The 18,008-nt window shown below is 52.5% G+C and overlaps 1 protein-coding gene across 1 annotated transcript in view; it reads left to right on the forward strand.

Moving 5' to 3' along the window:
• Positions 1 to 7,372: 7,372 nt before the first annotated feature.
• USP7 (ubiquitin specific peptidase 7) overlaps positions 7,373 to 18,008 on the forward strand; it is a 56,162-nt gene continuing 45,526 nt past the window's right edge. The window contains exon 1 of the mRNA XM_081296891.1: positions 7,373 to 7,755. Coding sequence (XP_081153017.1) covers positions 7,662 to 7,755 — 94 coding nt within the window. The 5' untranslated portion in view covers positions 7,373 to 7,661. The remainder of the gene's footprint in view (positions 7,756 to 18,008) is intronic.

Genomic DNA, 18,008 nt, shown 5'->3' on the forward strand with positions numbered 1-18,008 from the left:
ACGTGTGCAGTTCCCTGGCCGTTGGTTGCACCAACCATCAGTTCGGTCAATTTTAGGACATTTCCTTCCTCCCTCAACCTCTTCAACCCCGTGCATTAGCAGCTACCCTGTTGTCCCAGACAATTGCCACCAACCACTCACCCATCCCTGTGGGTCCACCTAGACTGGGTGTTTCCTATGAGTGGGATCTGCCGTGTATTTCGGTGACTGGCTGCTTGGCCTGGGCATGATGGGTTCCCGCTGTGTGCGGGTGTGCGGGGCTGGGGATGGAGCCCTCTTCCACTGAGGGCACGCCCAGCCCTGAGCTTGTGGGGACTACATGGGTAGTCTCAACCCTCACTCTCAAATCTTTGAAAGAGCTTTGCTTTTCAGGTCAGCGGTTGACTCAGCGTCAGCGCCATAAAAGGAGGTTGAGTCACTGAGTGCACAGTGGTCATCTGGGAGACAGTTTGGGTTCTCACAGCCCTGGGTACTGCTGGCACACAGGGTGGCACCCTACAGGGCACGCGATGGATCCTGACAGAATTATCCATAGTGTGTGTGGTGGGGAGGGCTGGGGACCCTGCAGTCACCATGGAGGCCAGAGCTGTGTGTGGGTGGAGGCAGGCGGGGTCACCTCACTGACCTGATGGGCAGAGCCAGGTTGGAACCCCATTTCCTAGCCCTGCCTCAGTTTCCTGTTCTGTAACACAGGGATAAGGAGACTTAAGCTTTGTGCGGAAATGGGAAGCATGAAATAGTGACCAAGGGCAGAGGCTGCGGAGAGGTCCCAACCCTGGTTCAAGTCCTTACCTTGCTCTTTATTTCAATAGGAAAATACGACAAAATTGACCATTGGTGACATTTAGCCATCAGGTGGGGTGGCCCTAGTGATGGCTATGGACGGGGTGCTGCAGGCGCTTGGTCTTGTTGAGAGGATTAAAGGAGCGAATTCATAGAAAGCCCTTGGAACGGTGTTCTCCGTCGACAGCGGGGTAGACGTGAGCAGCCTACAGCCTGTTACCTGGCTCTCTGGGCAGCTACTTTATTGCTTTACAATTTGTGCTGAGAAAACTGGGAAGAGAGTCTGCGACATGACAATCTTTAGGGTGGCATTGGCCGCATGACAGTTCAGTGGTAGGGCTGGGGTGTCGCTCAGGGCAGAGCCTTGTCTAGTCTGCACGAGGCCCTGGGTTTGTCCCGTGGGCCCTGCCAGCCAGGCACAGTGGCACAGGCCTGTGGTAACAGCGATTTAAGAGGTCAAAGCAGGAGGATTTCAAGTTCAAGGCCAGCCTGGGCAATTTAGTGAGACGGTTTAAAAATAAAAAATAGAGAACTGGGGATGTAGCTCAGCGGTAAAGCACCCCTGGGCTCAATCCCCATTACCAAAAAACATGCACAAAGTGGCCTGGGTCTGTCTTCCGTTAACGTGGAGGAAGAAACTGTGAACATGTCCCCCCCCCCCCTTCCTGCAATGCTGGGCACGGAACCCAGGGTGTGGTGCCTGCTGTGCCCTGCTTTATCACTGAGCTGCATCCCCAGTGCCTGAAAGCCTGGTTCAAAACTTATGGGGTTCCCAGTCCATGTTTCCAATCGTGGAGGGCCTCAAAGGGGGCTCCAATGAGTCGTTTTCATTTGCTGTGTGTGGAGACAGGCTGCTTGGGCTCAAATTGGGGCTCCTCTTATGGGGAGTCTGACCTTGAGCCAGTTACTTAACCCTACGATTGTGCCTCATTGTTTCATTCTTAAAATGGAATCTTAGCACCTGTGGCCTCGAATTGTCCTAAGAATTAAATTAGCAGCGAGTCCTTGGCTCTGAGTGTTACTTATCTGAACACTTAAGAGTTTTTCCAAATTCACATAACTGAGAATACTCCCTTCTTCCATGTTCTTACCCTAAAGTGATTTTTTAAAGGAGGGAAGGAGGTTTTGTGGGCTGCCCCTGACCTCACCCCTCCCATTGATTGACGTTTTTCTTTTCCCCTGTGGGACTGGGGATTGAACCCAGGGGTGCTAGACCTCAGAGCTACATTCCTAGCCTTTATTTAATTTTGAAGCAGAGTCTCAGAGTCTAGCCTACAACTAGTGATCCTCCTGCCTCAGCCTCCCAAGCAGCTGAGATGACCAGTGTGTGCCACGACACCTGGTCACTTTGTGAAAATTTAAGTCAAACTGGTCATGTGACTGAAGCATTTTTGTGCGCTCTTTTTAAAAAATAACATGACCTCAACCTCTCTGCACACACACTCCTGCCTGACCAGGAGCCGCGATTCCACAGAAACACAGCTGGGAGAAGGTGGGTCATGGGGTTGCATTCAAATTCACCACCCATGGCCATTTTGGGTATTCACCCTAGAAGCAGTACAGTCCTCTACACATAGTAGGCATTCAACCCATAAACAGTGAAAGCAGGGTAGATTCTGGCGTCCAGAACTGGCAGGGGGCCTCTGAGCTGGCTGTAGTGGCGCATGCCTGTAATTCCAGCAGTTCAGGAGGCTGAGGCAGGAGGATCGTGAGTTCAAAGCCAGCCTCAGCAAAAGCAAGGCGCTAAGCAACTCAGTGAGACCCTGTCTCTAATAACATACAAAATGGGGCTTCTGAGTGGCTCATTGTCGAGTGCCCCTGAGTTCAGCCCTAGTACCAATCATCATCATCATCACCTGAGTACTGAGGTGCTGGAAGTTTTTACCATTTTACCTCCAAACTGTCCTTCCCATTTCCCTGATAAGAACCTTGTTCAAAAAGGTTGCTATTCGGGGCTGGGGATGTGGCTCAAGCGGTAGCGCGCTCGCCTGGCATGCGTGCGGCCCGGGTTCGATCCTCAGCACCACATACCAACAAAGATGTTGTGTCCCCCGAGAACTAAAAAATAGATATTAAAAAAAAAAAAACTCTTTCTCTCTCTCTCTCCCCCCCACTCTCTCTTTAAAAAAAAAAAAAAGGTTGCTATTCAAGCTCAAGTGCTGGGAAGCCTGTCTGGGGTCCAGATCACCTGGCTCTGAATCTTAAAGTCCCTTCTCCCAGCTCCCTGTCTTCCGCTGAGTGACCTTGGCTGGGTCCTTTAGCTCCTGAACCCAACTCTAAACTAACCTTGAGCCGTGGGATTAGGTCTTCCTTCTAGGGATGGGTCATTTAGACATTGGCATTTCTTGGGAAAAAGAAAAAAATGGTCTGCTCATCCTATTTCTCCTCTGACAGTTACTATTTCAGACCCTGACTGACAGAGTCTCCAGGTACATAAGTGTTTTGGTTCTCAAGAACAGAAACCGACCCACTGTTTATGCCAAGTCATGGCGTGGGCCTCAGGAGCAGCAAAATATGTTTTGCTCACAGAATAATGATAGGGTGGCCCCTCCCTGCCTCCACCTAATGACATGCCAGCCTCTCCTGTGGTTCCTGTCGCCCCGGTTTTCCATCTCTCCTTAGGTTTCCGAAGCAGGGTAGAGGTTATGAATTTTTAAATTGGCAGTGATCAGGAATGTGTCTTCAGCCATCCTCCCCTCTGAGGCTCTCCAAGCCCTGTGGAGGCTTCTTGGCATCAAACCTCAGAGGAAACAGGCATTTTGGCCGACTCACTTCTGCAGAGTTCTTACACACACACACACACACACACCCATTCTGTGTACAAATGGGCCTTAGATCTAATGCAGGCTTACTTCCATCCGGGGAGAAAAGAAGGGGCTGTCAGAGCCCCCTAGAGTAATTGAGTCTTGGCCTCTCTGCTAGGCCTCCAAGGGTGCTGGTGCTCTTCTCTAGAAGCTGTGGTGGCCTGGGAATGACCTTTCCACCAACCACCTGCCATCTGCAGGGTATGTATGGCCAGGCAGGGAGACATGGGAAGCACTGACCTATGAGAGGCCTCCCAGGCACCTGCCTCCCGCCATAGCATCCCCCGCAGCTCCTGTCTTGGCAAACAGGTGAAAGTCCTCACTGAGCATCTACTTTGTACCAGGTGCTAAGAACAGAGCTGCGAAGGAGTCAGTTTCTCTCCCTAAAGTGCTCCCAGGATAGGAGACAGATGTTGTTCATGTGCATTGTTGCTATTGCTGCAGAATCCATCACCACAAGGTCAGCCACTTAAAACTCCCATTTATGACCTCAGAGTTCTTAGATCACATCCAAGTGGGCTCAGCTGGGCTCTCAGTGTGGGAGCGGGTCTCAGCCAAGGCCTGAGCTCCCACTGGAAGCTCTGGGGAAGAAGGCCCTTGTGTGGGTCGTCCTGAGGTCCCTGTTCTGCTGGCTCTTGGCTTTTCCCCCAAAGAGGCCACTCTCAGGTCCTTTCATGTGGCCCCACCCATCTTGCCACAAGCCAGAGACAATCTACTCTTAAAGGGTCAAGTATGACCCTTTTGCTAAGCACTATGACTTAATCACAGGAGGGCGGCACAGTTAAAGGTACTGGCCCTCTGGGAACTCTGGGAATTGAACCCAGGGCACTTAACGACTGAGTCGCATCCCTAGCCCTTTTAATTCTTTGAGACAGGGTCTCACTAAGTTGCTGAGGCTTGCCTTGAATTCGTGATCCTCCTGCCTCAGCCTCCCAAACCCCTCGGATTATAGGTGTTTCCCCACCACACCCAGATGGAACACGTCTTTTATCTAAAGAATAGTTTTATTGAGAAATGATTCATGTAGCATACCATTCACCTATTTAAAATGTACACTTGTATGGCTTTTGGTATATTCAGAGAACGGTGCAGCCATCCCCAGAATCCAATAGTGTAGTGTCTCATTTTCAGCACTCCAAAAAGAGGCCCTGTACCTACCAAAGAAATGACAGGCACTCCCACACACCAATACCCTAACCCCTGGCAACCACTAATCTACTTTCTGTCTCTATGAATTGATCTGCCTGTTTTGGACATTGCATAGAATTGGAGTTAGACAATATGGGATCTTTTTTCTATCTTCTTTGAGCATAATGATTCCAAGTTCCATCTATATTGTTATGTAGGACATTCAGTAGTGTAGTGTCTCATTCTTTTTTATTACCAAGTAGTGTTTCACTCTACACAGGTGTACAGGTTAAGTATCTCTAATTGAAAATCCTAAGTCTAAAATGCTCCAAAATGACAAACTTTTTGAGTACCCATGTGGCACAAGTGAAATTCCATACCTGACTGGTTGCAGTCAAAACAGGTGCACTAAATATTATACAAAATCACCTTCAGGTTTTTATGAAACAAATGTATATGAATTTCATGGTTAGATTTGAGACCTACTTACAAGATATATCTTTATATATACAAAATTCAAAAAGAAATCCAAAATCCAAAATACTTCTGGTCTCAACATTTTGGATAAGGAATGTTCAATGGAAATTACCTAACCCCTGTCTTGTTTATTTGTTTGGGTACTGGGGACTCAACCCAGGGGCACTTAACCACTGAACCACATCCCCAGCACTTTTTATATATATAATTTTTGAGACAGGCCTAAGTTGCTTAGGACTTCAGTAAGTTGCTTAGGTTGGTTTTTATTTTATTTTATTTTATTTTATTTTAAAGAGAGAGTGAGAGAGGGGAGAGAGAGAGAGAATTTTTAATATTTTATTTTTTAGTTCTCGGCGGACACAACATCTTTGTTGGTATGTGGTGCTGAGGATCAAACCCGGGCCGCACGCATGCCAGGGGAGCGCTACCGCTTGAGCCACATCCCCAGCCCTTAGGTTGGTTTTAATTCACGAACCTGTGTCAGCCTCCCGCGCCACTGGGATCACCTTCATGTGCCAGCAGGCAAGGAAGGCATTTTTAAAAATTTTCTTTTAATTTCATTTTTTTAAGTTGTTGATGGACCTTTATTCATGAATTTAGATGTGGTGATGAGGATCTAACCCAGGGCCTCACACAGCTAGGCAAGTGCTCTACCTCTGAGCTGTAGCCCCAAGGCATCCTTTCTAACCCTCCTATTCCCCTCTGAACTGGCAAGAGGATGAGGTGGGCTGGGGGAACTGACCCAGAACCCTCCTTGCTGTCCTCCTGTAAGCCTGGGGAGTGCTAGAGAGGCCTCTTCTGCATCTGTGATAATAATGTTTATTACATTTGTGCGAATGAACACCTTTTCAGATGGGGTGATCCAGGGGAGAGGGTAATTCCCGCGAAATAGCTTTATTATCATCATTTTTTAAACTGGGGGACTGAACCAGGGCCATTTTACCACAGAGCTACAGCCCCATTCTTTTTGAGGGAGGGTCTTGTTAAGTCGTTGAGGGTCTGAATGGCTGAGGTTGGCCTCAAACTTGGATCCCGCCTCACCTCCCACTCTGCAGGGCCACGGAGGCAGCCTCTGCACCCTGCGGCTCACCTGTCCTGGAGGGAAGCCCAGGTGCAGGAAGGGCTTGGCCGCGGAGCCCACTCGCATCACACGTCCCCTTAACCCCGTTTCCCGAGCACTTGGGTTCCCGTCACCGCGGTGGACCAACGTTCCTTTGAGGGAGGGACAGAGCCGGGCGGGACGCGCTCGCCTGTCAGCCCCGCGACGCGGGCGTCTGAGGCAGCGGGATTCGCAAGTTCGAGGCCAGCCTTCGCGACTGAGCGAGGCCCCGTGGGGAGAGGTGGACTAAAGGGCTGGGATCTGGTCCGTGGTGGGCACCCTGGGCTCCCTCCCTGGTTCCACCCAGCAAAGGGTGGCGGAGGCCGGGGTCTGGGGGACGGCGGCCGGGGCCCTCTCCTGTCCTCCCCGAGACCGCGGGGCGTCCTGCTCCCTCCTTTGTCCTCCCCACAGCGGGCGCGGAGGGGCCGAGCGGGTGGCCGCCCCGGGGGGCCTGCGGGAGACGCGGCCGGCGGCGCGGGCGCCGAGGTCCGGCCTGCGTCGGCGGGAGAGGCACGCGCGCGCCCCGCAGCGCGGGTTCCGGCGCGGGCGGGCGGGGAGGCCCGGCCGCGGCCCCGGCGCCGCCCCCATCCCGGCCGGGCGGGCGGGGGCCCGGGGCAGCCCCGCCGAGGGGCGCGGCGCGGGGGCGCGGCGCGGGCGGGCCGGCCGGGCCCGCTCCGCCTCCCGCTCCGCCTCCCGCGCCGCTCCGCCCTCCGGCTCCCGCCCGCTGTCGGCTCTCGGCTCGCTCTCGCCCCCCATGCGGATGTGACATTTCACGCCGCCGCCATTTTGAGAGCCAGCGGAGACGAGCGCCGGGCCGCGTCCGCCGCCGGAGCCCGCCGCCGCCCGCCGCCGCCGAGGACGCCGAGGCCGCAGCGCCCCGAGCGCGGCCGGCCCGCCGCCCGCCCGCGCCGCCGCCGCCGCCCCCGCCGGCCCCGGGCCCCGCCGGCCCGCCGCGGCCCCCGCCGCCTGCCCGCTGCGCCCGGCCCGAGGCGGGGCTGACTCCGCGGCCCCCGCCCGGCCGCCCTCCGCCCCCGGCCGGCCCGCGGCACCCCGGCCCCGGACTCGGCCCCGGCGGCGGGAGGCGGGCCCGGCGGCGGCGGCGGCGGCGGCGGCCGCAGCGAGCGACCCGGCCGCCCGGCCCGGCCCGCCGGCCGCCCGCCCGCCTCGGCGCCGAGATTGGGCGAATCGCGAGCAAGTACGTGCGCGTCTCCCTGCCGCCGCCCGCCGCGGGCCGCCCCGGGGCCGCCGCCGCCGCCGCCGACGACGCGCGGGAGGAGGAGGAGGAGGCCGCCCCGCCGCCGCCGCCGCCGCCGCCGCCCCGGCTCGCCGCCGCCCGCCCGCCGGGCGCGCAGCCCCAGGCCGCGGCCGACATGAACCACCAGCAGCAGCAGCAGCAGCAACAGCAGCAGCAGCAGAAAGCGGGCGAGCAGCAGCTGAGCGAGCCCGAGGACATGGAGATGGAAGGTGAGGCCCGGGCCGGCGGGCGGGCCGGCGCGCCCATTGTGGCCGGCGGCCGCGGGAGCCACGCGCGGCTCGCCATCTTTAAGCAGGCCCGGCCGGCGGCCCCGGCCCGGCGCGCTGCACCGTCATGCGGCCCGGGCGGGGCGGCGGGACCCGGCACAAAGCGCCCGCGGCGCGGGGTCGGGCGCGGGGTCGCCGGGCTCCCGCGGCTGCTCGCTCGGGCCCGCCGTCCCCGCCCGGGCCTGCGGCGGCCGCCGGCCGGAGCCCGGAGCGCGGGGCCCGCCGCACCTGCTCCGAGAGGCCCCGGAGGCTGCGGCGGCTCTGCCCGGCGCCGCGCCTGACGGGGAAGGCACCTGCCGGGCGCGCAGATGGTCGCGGCCCGCGGAGGGCCCCCGGAGGGCCCCCGGGGCCTCCGGGGCCCGTGGCCCGGGAGGCTGGCACCTGGCCGTAGGTGGTGCCCTCGACATCCGGCCAGGTGTGTGCTGAAACGGCAGGAAAGCCCCGCCACCCGCGCCGCCTACGTCAGAATCAGACCTGACTCCGAAGGTAACTCGGTGTCTGTCCATGTGGCGGAGTCCCCGAGGCGCAGGCACTTGGAGATGTGGAAGGGGTTGGTCCTGGGCCGCAGTGAGAGGCACAGGAAGGGGAGGGTCTGCGACTCGGTGGTCACTGGATGGCACCTTTTCTTTCTCGCGACTCAGTACTTGAAAGGGCAGAGGGGGCAGTCCTGTTTCCTGACCTCCCCGAGGACAGCCGAGTGGCAGGGGTCCCCAGGAGCGTGAGGGTGGCATCTGGATGGTCAGGGCATGAAGCCTGGGTTCTAGTTTTGCCTTCAGCGAGAGGTCTTGAGTCTTGAAGAGAGGTTTAGGGAAGTGGAGGTGGAGCGGTTTTTGCCCTGTGGCCCTCTCTGCTCACCGGTTGGGGGGGTGGCAACACTTAACTGTGACTGCTGTTTTCCCCGCCAATAACTCGCTGCTGGTAACTGGATGTCCACTGAGAAGCTGGCTGGCTGTGCTGCAGAGGACACAGTGGCTGAGGTGCCTGCAGAAGGCACTCACCAGTGGTACTTATCAATGGCAGTAGTGGGGGACAGGAGAGCTGAGTCCATGCCAGAGACCATGCTATCTCTTTCACTTGGCAGAGTGTCTGGCATGTTCGATTAAGCCAAACGACTGGAGGGATACCTTGGAGAGAATTTTGTGTATTCTTTCGTGATAGACTTTGCAACACAACTAAAACGGAACAGAAAGGTTTGCTTTTCAGTTTCCTTTGCCAGTTGCGTCCGATTAAAAAAAAAAGCCAATAGCTGAGCATGTCAGTTTCCCATGCGTCCTCTTACCAACTCCTAAAGTGTCTTGGACGCCAGTGAGAGAGAATGAACATGGTCATCACTGGGCAGCATGTGTCTGGGAAAACGTCCATGTCCACGGTTTCAGAGGCTCTGTTAGAAAGGCTAGAGTGCTGGCGGTGGTGTTTAGTCTCCCCTGAGTGTTTCTGCTTTCAAGACTGCTTTCTTTCATCAGGATGCTTGATTTTCGTGTCAGTTTGTATTGGAAAGGTAACTCCTAAGATGTGCATGCACATTTACCAGAATCTCAAATTGGAGCACAAAGATTTCAGGTCTGAATTTTGCTCACCCCTTCAACTTTAGGAACTAGTTTCTTCTGAGTAGGCTACTACCCAAAGTTCATTATCCAGAAGGACCCTCATCTTGTAGGGCCTTATTTGTATGGGAAAAATGGTCCCTTGTGAGCACTCACAGCTGTGTGGCTTAAAAGGTGCCTATGTCATAGGTAATTCACATCAGCCTTTCCTCTCCACAGATGGGACTCTAGCTTAACATTGTACTTTAAGATCAGGAGAAGTGAAAAAGTGTTTCTATTAAAATGTCAGAAGTGTGGAATTTAGTGACTACAAGCTCTAGTAACCAGGCTTCGTGTGCCAGGCTGTGAATGGGATCCCATTTGAGCCAGTGGCTCGCACCTGTTGGGTATCTCTTCCTGTAGAGCTAGCAGCTGGAGACCATCAGGGCTCTGACCAGCTTGCAGCAGGGAAGGCTTAAGTGAGGAGCCTCCTGCTGTCCCTCTAAGGCTGGGTGGTTTCGAAGGAGGCTGGGAGACTGGTTTGGTTGGTTGGTTGTCGTCCCCCCACCCTATCAATAGGTCAGGGTCAGTTTGCTTTCCTCCTGCCTTCCTTTGTGGGGTTGCATTTGCTTCTGGTTGAACTCTGCATGCTCCTTGGGAATCCGCTGGAGAGCAACAGTGCTCTGGATGAGTTATTTTTAAAATGTCCCGTGTTGAGCAGTTAGTAAAGTTATAAGGAAGAAGTTTTTTTTTTTTTTGGGGGGGGGAGTTGAGGGGCAATCTTATGGGGCTAGGACCACATGCTACCTGTAAGGCCTGAAGCAGCCACTTGGAAGGTTCAGGTTGTCAGGCACCTGGGCTGTGGAGGTGGTGTGAGCTCTGGCCAGGGATGAATTTGCTTAGCAGTTTGTTTACTAACTTTGAGGGCCATACAGCCCAAGGGCCCAAGGAGTAACCTGAATAGGACTGCTGTGCTGTCCTTGGAGAGGTGATGACCCACTAAGTGTATGCCCTGCTGAGGCCACAGGAGGTTTTTCCAGGCCTTACGCCCACTGTGTAGACCAACAGAGTCATCAAATCTCCGTTCCCTGGTGTGGTGGCCTGGGTGAGCGGGAACCAGTGGGATAGTGCCTGACTTTTGCTGACACTTGTCTTGCTGCCATCAGGAGCAGGTTGCTCCCTTTGGTGTTTTTGTCAGGGTGGGTGGGGGGGTTTCTTCTGCACTTGTGCGGGGAGGTGAAGTTTCACCTTCTGCTGAAACATGACTGGGAGCAGAAAGTGAGTTCTTGGTACACCACCCAGATGGACTAGACTTGTCTGACCTGTGTCTGAGAGGCAGCATTACTTTCAAATGGTGCTAGAGCAAGATGAATGCAGTGCCATAGAGATAATGACCTTCCTAAAGTTGACTTCAGTTGGTGAAAGAATTCTTGCTGAAGAAACAGAGAAACATCATCTGAGAACCCAGTACAGAGGAATTATTAGGCTAGTCCTGAAAACATCTCACTCTCATTAGAGTGAGTGAGTTTTGATGTCCCAGAGTATTTCCTGCAGGCTTCAACTCTCTCGATTCTTTCAGGTGCTGATTTTCTGATTGTTATTTTCTCCTCTGTAATCAAGTGAAGGATACCAGTAAGCTTGTTCATAGCAAAGCAGTTATGGTGACAGGGATGGGATCTTCTCACCAGCTAGACAGGTGCTCTTCCCTGAGCCACACCTCCAGCCAGGCCTGGGTTGGAATCTGGGTTTTGCTGTTCAGTTGCTGTATGACCTCATGTGTGTTGCTTCAGATCTTGATGTTGCAGTTTCTACATCTTTGAAAAGGAGGTCATTCATCCCTACCTGCCTAGAGATGGTGAGACCCAAGTCCCTAAGCATGTGAAATGTGCCAGGCACAAAGTTTGGAGCACAGATGTTCAATAAGTGGTGTTGCTTTGCTTTGCAGCTAAAGGCTTGTACTCCGGTTTTGGGTTACAAGTGATGTGGGGGAGACACCACAGGTGGGGCAGGCTGATTATTGGTGGTATGCAAAAGTGTTCTATGTGCCTGTAATCCTAACCACTGGGGTGGCTGAAGCAGGAGAACCTCAAGTTCCAGGCCAGCCTGAGCAACTTAGACCCTGTCTCAATAAAAAAATTCAAAAGGGACTGGGAATGTAGCTGAGTGGTAGAGCACCCCTGCGTTCAACCCCTAGTCCCTCTCTCAAAACAAAGCACTACTTTAATGGTATTCTGGTGTGTGGGGAAGAAAACAGAGTCTGCCTCCATCTAAAGCAGTGTTGGACATGAATCTTTGTGTTTGATGTGCCTTCATTAGGATTCAAATTTAAAGGTAAAATATTTTGAGAAAAATTAACTGAGTAGATGTGGTGCATGTGGGTGCCACGTGACTGGGCCCTTGTGGTTTATTCCTGTGCTAGTGTTAGACCCTGACAGTGGATTGAAGCGGGTTGTATCAGGGAAGAAAGATCAGGAGCCTCCATTCCTACATCCTGTTACCAGCCTCTGCCTCAGTCCTGCCTGAACCCTTCACAGCTGTGGAAGTGGGCTGCTCTCCGACCACCTGTGGGAAGTGGCACAGTGGGGCTCTCCCGCTCCTGGGCCACGCCCGGCCCACCTGCACTGTGTGGTCTGGCTGTGGCCCTCCTTCTGCAGCAGACAGTAGACACCCTAGGGAAGTGGCACAGACCCCATTTGGGTGCAGTGTCACCACAGCCACATGCCTGGTGAGCCCTTGGCCCCCTCCCCTTGCCACCCTGCCCTTGGTGCTACCATTTGTGTGCCTGTCTTCTTCGTTCCTCCTTTTGGGAGGTACTGCTTCAGGAAACACATCCAGTGCCCTCTGAGGCTGACCAGGAGTGCAGGAGACGGCAGGCTGGCCCGGTGGCCTTTTGAGCCCCACGTTGAAGCCATAAACCTGTATCGCTGCGACAGCTGCCCATTCAGGTTTAGTATTCTAATGTGAGTGGCTTTGGTATTCTAATGCAAGTGGCATTTCTTTTTTTTTTTTTTTATCCTTTTGGAAGGAAAAGCCTTTCCACCACTATAAAAGAACTTTGAGAGAACTTGGTAAATTACAGAAGTTTTCTTTAGATTTGTTTTCTGTGGTATGGGGGATCAAACCCGGGGCGCTCTGCTGCCGCTGAGCTCCACCCCCAGCCCTTTCCTTTTTGATTCATATTGGTAAGTTGCTTGCACAGGCCTAAGCCTCCTGAGTAGTGGGGATGATGGGGGTTCCAGGTGTGCGCCACCATGCTCAGCTCTTCTGAGCATTTTTATAGATTATTTTTGTTATTGTTTCTAGTTTTGGGGATGAATAATATGTAGCCTAGGTATTTCTGCTAGATTTCTAAGACCAAGGAACTCTACTCTGGGGAACAAGGTTGTAACAAGGTATTTCTTGACAAGTACCATGACAGTCAAACTGTAGATGTCAGCTGCTTCCTACAGCACTTGTTCTGAACTAATTGTGGATTTAAGAAATTGGAGGAAGGAGGGATTTAAGTGTCCTGTGGAGGCTGGATGTCAGCTCTGCCATCTTTCTAGTAAGTTTAATATATGCCTTTGCTAATGACAAGTCAGGTATATTGAAGTTCTTGAAGAGAAGCAGGTTTACTTCCTGAGGATGAGAAATATAAGCTTTTTATTTGGGAATTGGAAACAGTAATCAGAAAATTTCTTTTTGATACTGGGGATTTAACCCGGGGGTTCTTAACCACAGAGCCATGTCCCCAACCCTTTTTAAGCTGGTCTCAAACCTGCAGCCCTCCTGCCTCAGCCTCCCAAGTCAGTGGGATTACAGATGTGTCCACTGTGCCTGGCTAGAAAGTTTTTTTTTCCATAGGGAAATACACCAAGCTGGGCTAGAGTAAGGTACTTCCAGAACTTAATGATGGACACTCTGGAGTGAGTAGCAAGGACCCAAAATGGGAAAGGAGGAGGGGCATCTGGGAGAACCCACTCTGAGAAGCAATATGGACATCCACCTTGTCCAACCCATGGAGTGGGGAACAGGTAAGGCCAGAGAGTGACTGGTCAGCTGCCTGTCGGAGCAGTTAGTGGTAAAATGTTCAGGGTCCTGTTAAGGAGAGCACAGTATTTGATCCTAAATCCTTGAAACCTGGGAGCGAATGTGGTGTTCCAGCTTCAAAACGGTGGCCCTTCATTCTTTTTGGGTCATCAGGACTCAAAGCTGAGAAGGCTTTCCTGTGAAATCAGGACAGTGCCTTGTGATTTTCCTGCTTGCCACAGAATATTCAGACCCTGGTCCCTAGGTTTTGATTGCATGCTGTCGAATAGGGTTCGTGACATTGCTGCTGGGAGGGCAGGTCCTGTGTTACGTGTCAGTCCTCAGGATATTCTGCCAGGGAGGCTCTGGCTCTTGCAGGCAGACTGGCACCTGGTCTGGAGGGTGGGATGTGCCTTTGGAAGGTGAGCTGGACTGTGGGGTTGATCACATCTCAGGGAGCAGCCCCGGATCTGAATGGTGATCTGGTTTCCCCTGGCTGCCTCTGCTGCCACTCCATTCACACTATTTTCAGAAAGAGAGGAGGGGATGTTGCCTAGTGGTGGTACTTCTCTTGAGTGTTCAGAATGAGCAAACCTTGCCACCCCAGCTCCTAGAAGCAGCCTGTGGGCCATTGACCTTGAAGCGCCAGAACAGTTCCGTCAGTGTGACTTGGGAAGTAAATTATTTCAGAGCTCTTAATGGGCTATGCAGTTGCCATTTTAAACAAGCACACGTTAACACCCTTTAAATTGCTTGTGGCTAGCCTACATAGTCCCGCCTCCCTTTAGATAGAGTAGGTAGTTAATACTCAAGTGTTGCTTCCAGGTGCTAGTTTTTATCAGTTTCAGGAGAACCTCTTCAGTCAAGCAAACTGTGTGAAGTAATTAAAAACATTCTCGGATACTTACCGCTGTTTTATAGTCTAAGACACTTAGAATGGTCCCTAAATGATTCTCAGCCCTATTCTCATGTCTTGTGCTTGTAAGGACTAAAGGTGAGCAGCAGGGCTGGAGTGCTGGACTTGGGAAAGCCCTCAGAGGGAGCCTCCTTGGAGTCCCAGCCTCTGAATAGCCTGATGCACTCTTGGGGAGCCAGGGGTGGTCCAGGGGCTGCTGCTCCTGATGCAGTGTCTGCCTGCCCTTGCCAGGTTCTGCTGCTGGTATTGAGGAGCACACACTGAGACTTTTCCTGTTTCAACCTACATTTGTCCACAGCACCACTTGTTATACTGGGGACAAGGGGGCGGGGCGTATGGGGATAAGAAGGTTCTTAAGGGTCTAACTCCACACCATGCAACTGCGGTAGCCACAAGCCACATTGTAATTTGACATTTATTGTTTTGGTACTATGGATTGAACCCAGGGGCTCTGTAGCATGAGCCACATCTCGAGCCCCCTCCCTTTTGGGGATAGGTTTGCTGTGTCTAAGTTGCTGAGACTGGCCTCAAACTTGTGATCCTCCTGCCTCGAGCATCTGGGATTACAGGTCTTCGGTTTGGTATTTGAACATTCATTTGACTACCCATATTTCGAGTGCTCAGCAGTAGTATGGCCACCCCATTGGACAGCACAGCGAGAACACCACATCAGCAGAGCTTTATTGGCTAGTGCCGGCCTAAACAACCTGCTCGGAGTCTTGGCTTACAGTTCATGCTGGGAAGATGCAGTGTGTCCGGGAGAAGCAGAATGAGTAAGAAGCATTAGGAACTTGTGCACAGATGGTTCTTATGACAACCCTGTAGAGCAAGGCTTTTCAAGTTTCTTATGAAGGATCAAGTTTTTTCTTTACTACAGTGCAGACAACAACTGAACTGAAAATGTGGAAAGCCTCAGTTTATTAATAAATTCCACAGATATAAATTGCTGAATTACATTTCAGCAATTATGTTTAGAACAAAAATACTTTGGAGAAAAAGAATTGAAGAAACTGTGCATGTGTAGAAAGTGTGTATAGGTGATTAACCCATTTTCTCCCATTGTTCCAGATGTGCAACAGGTAGAACTTGAGTAACAAATGCACCATTTGCCATAACTTAAGTAATTATCATGTTTATAGAATTAAACTCGGGACAGGATGGGTTAATATAAAGTATAGATCATAGACATGTAACTGTCATTCCACCAGTGATGGAGCAGAACTTTGCAGGGCATAGAAATTACATACATAGGGCTAGGGATGTGGCTCAGGCGGTAGCGCGCTCGCCTGGCATGCGTGTGGCCCGGGTTCGATCCTCAGCACCACATACAAACAAAGATGTTGTGTCTGCCGAAAACTTAAAAAAATAATAAATATTAAAAATTCTCTTTAAAAAAAAAAGAAATTACATACATTGAAGCCTTCATGCATGCATTGAATGCAGTGTGTGCATGCATCTTTAGTTTTTATTTATCTTTTTGGTACTGGGGATTGAACCCAGGATTGCTTTTACCACTCACATCCCGAATCCTTTTTTATCTTTTGAGGCAGGATTTCACTAAGTTGCTGAGGCTGGCCTCAAACCTGTGAGCCTCCTTCCTGTCTCAGCCTCAGTTGCTGGGATTATAGGCATGATCCACTGTGCTTTAATTTGGGGTTTGTTTTTTTTGCTAGTGAGGATTAAACCCAGGAGCATTTAGCTATATCCCCAGCTATATACATATATATTTTGAGAAAGGGCCTCACTAACTTGCTTAGGGTCCTTGTTAAGTTGCTGAAGATGGCCTCAAACTTGTGATCATCCTGTCTCGGCCTACCAAGTCCCTGGGATTATAGGCATGTGTCACCACACCTGACTGGCTGTGGTTTAGTTGATAAAGTAAGTGTTTTTGCAATGCTTCATCTCTGTAGACAGCTTAAAGACTATTGGGTGAACTTATAGCTAAATTATCTTCTATTGGAATAAATAGATTCTGAACTGGGCATGGTGGTGCATGGTGGAGATTGAAGCAGGAGGATTGAAAGTTTGAGGTCAGCCTGAGCAAATAAGGAAGAACCTGTCCCAAAATAAAAACTGTCTGGGTGTGACTCAGTCCTATAAAGTGCCCCTGGGTTCAATCCCTACTACCAAGAAAGAAAAAAAGAAGAAATGGATTGTGGTGGATTTTATTTATGTTGGGTTATAGTTCATCAAATCCTGAAATCTTGGAGGCCGTGCCATGGGCCTGCTGCACATGACTGACTGCAGTTACCTCTTGGGACGAGACATACCAGCTTCCTCCTTAGACAAGCCCCCAGATGTATGCTTGGATATGGCCAGGGAGGGCAAACTTCTCAAAATTTCTAAAGCCTCCCCTAACTTCCGTTTGGGCACTGAGGGGTATCTGTGCAGCCACTGTGTCAAGTAGCACTGCGAGGGCCCCTTTCTGCCCCTCCATCCCATGCCTGCATTGGCCTTCATTTCTGTGCCGTCCTGCTCGCCCCTGACTGCTTGTGCTGCCTGCGCCCTGGCGCCCACAGAGCCTGGCCAGGTGTTCATCCATCAAACTCTTGCTGACTGGCAGGTGCAGTGCTGGGTGCAGGGTTTTCGTCCCTCCCACACGTGACCACCTTGGAGGAAAGGAGGTGTGAGGGAGGGCTCCAGTGAGGGGCTGTGGTGTGGAGTGGTTGACAGGGAGAGTTGTGGCGAAGAGGAAAGAGGACTGGCCTGCTTGGAAGGGATGGTCTGGGGAGGCTTCCCAGAGGTGACACAGCTGAGACAGAAGAGGGTGGTGTGTTCAGAGATGGGAAAGGTGTGGGATCTTGCCAGTCTCTGAGATTTAGGGTCTGGAATAGGCAGTGGTGGTCTCACCCTCTTAGAGATGACTGCACCTTGGTCCGAGGACCTTTGGACATGCTCTATTGTGCGACAGAATTCCTTTGCAGATCCCCATACAAGATCATGATGCATTATCTAGACGACCAGTATAATCCTCAGGGCCCCCAGGGTCTCTGCAGAAGAAGGGGAGGGGCAGGAATCAGTGTCAGTTACCTGGGTGAGAAGATGACCAGCCTCTGCTGGCTTTGAAGGTGTAAGGGTGAATGAGGGATGTGAGTAGTCCCTGGAAGCTGGGGAAGGGAGGCAAGGATGGCCCCCGAGGCCTCCACAAGGAACAGGGCTCTGCCAACAACTTGCTTTTAGCTCAGTGAGACCCATTTCAGACTTCTGACCTCCAGAACTGAGCAAGTGTATGTGTGGCCACCAAGTTTGTGGTAATTGGGTAGAGCAGCCAGAGGACACCAGCAGGCTTTAAGGTGGTGGGTCACAAGGAGCATGGGAATGCTGGATGGACGTGCTGCCTCGACCTTCAGAAGGCTGCAGAGCTTGCTGTGTGGCGAGGTTGACCCTCTCCAAGGGTTCACAGTGCCAGGCCACGTGACAGGGCTGCACACACAGATCCAGGGTGGATGCAGCATGGTCCCCATTGTGGAGCAGAACCGAACAGAATGCTGAGCAAGTCTGAGGACCTACTGGGCTTGGCCGGGTGGGTGGCACGGCCATTTGGCATCCATCTCTGTCTGGAGACACCATTGGCCATGAAAGTAGCAGTTCTTAAACACGCCGCGAGGCAGGCTACAGTTGGACTTCCTGGGCTGAACTGTCTTGTGTGGTTCACCCCATGCTTTGAGTAGGGAAAGTAGCTCTCTGCCAAAATAGGCTGAGGCCTCCCATGGAGTACAGCAGGTGGAATTTGGTGACATAGGAGGGCA

The sequence above is a fragment of the Spermophilus citellus genome, assembly GCF_964194105.1.
Source record: "Spermophilus citellus genome assembly, chromosome: 6".
Classification (NCBI taxonomy): Eukaryota; Metazoa; Chordata; class Mammalia; order Rodentia; family Sciuridae; genus Spermophilus; species Spermophilus citellus.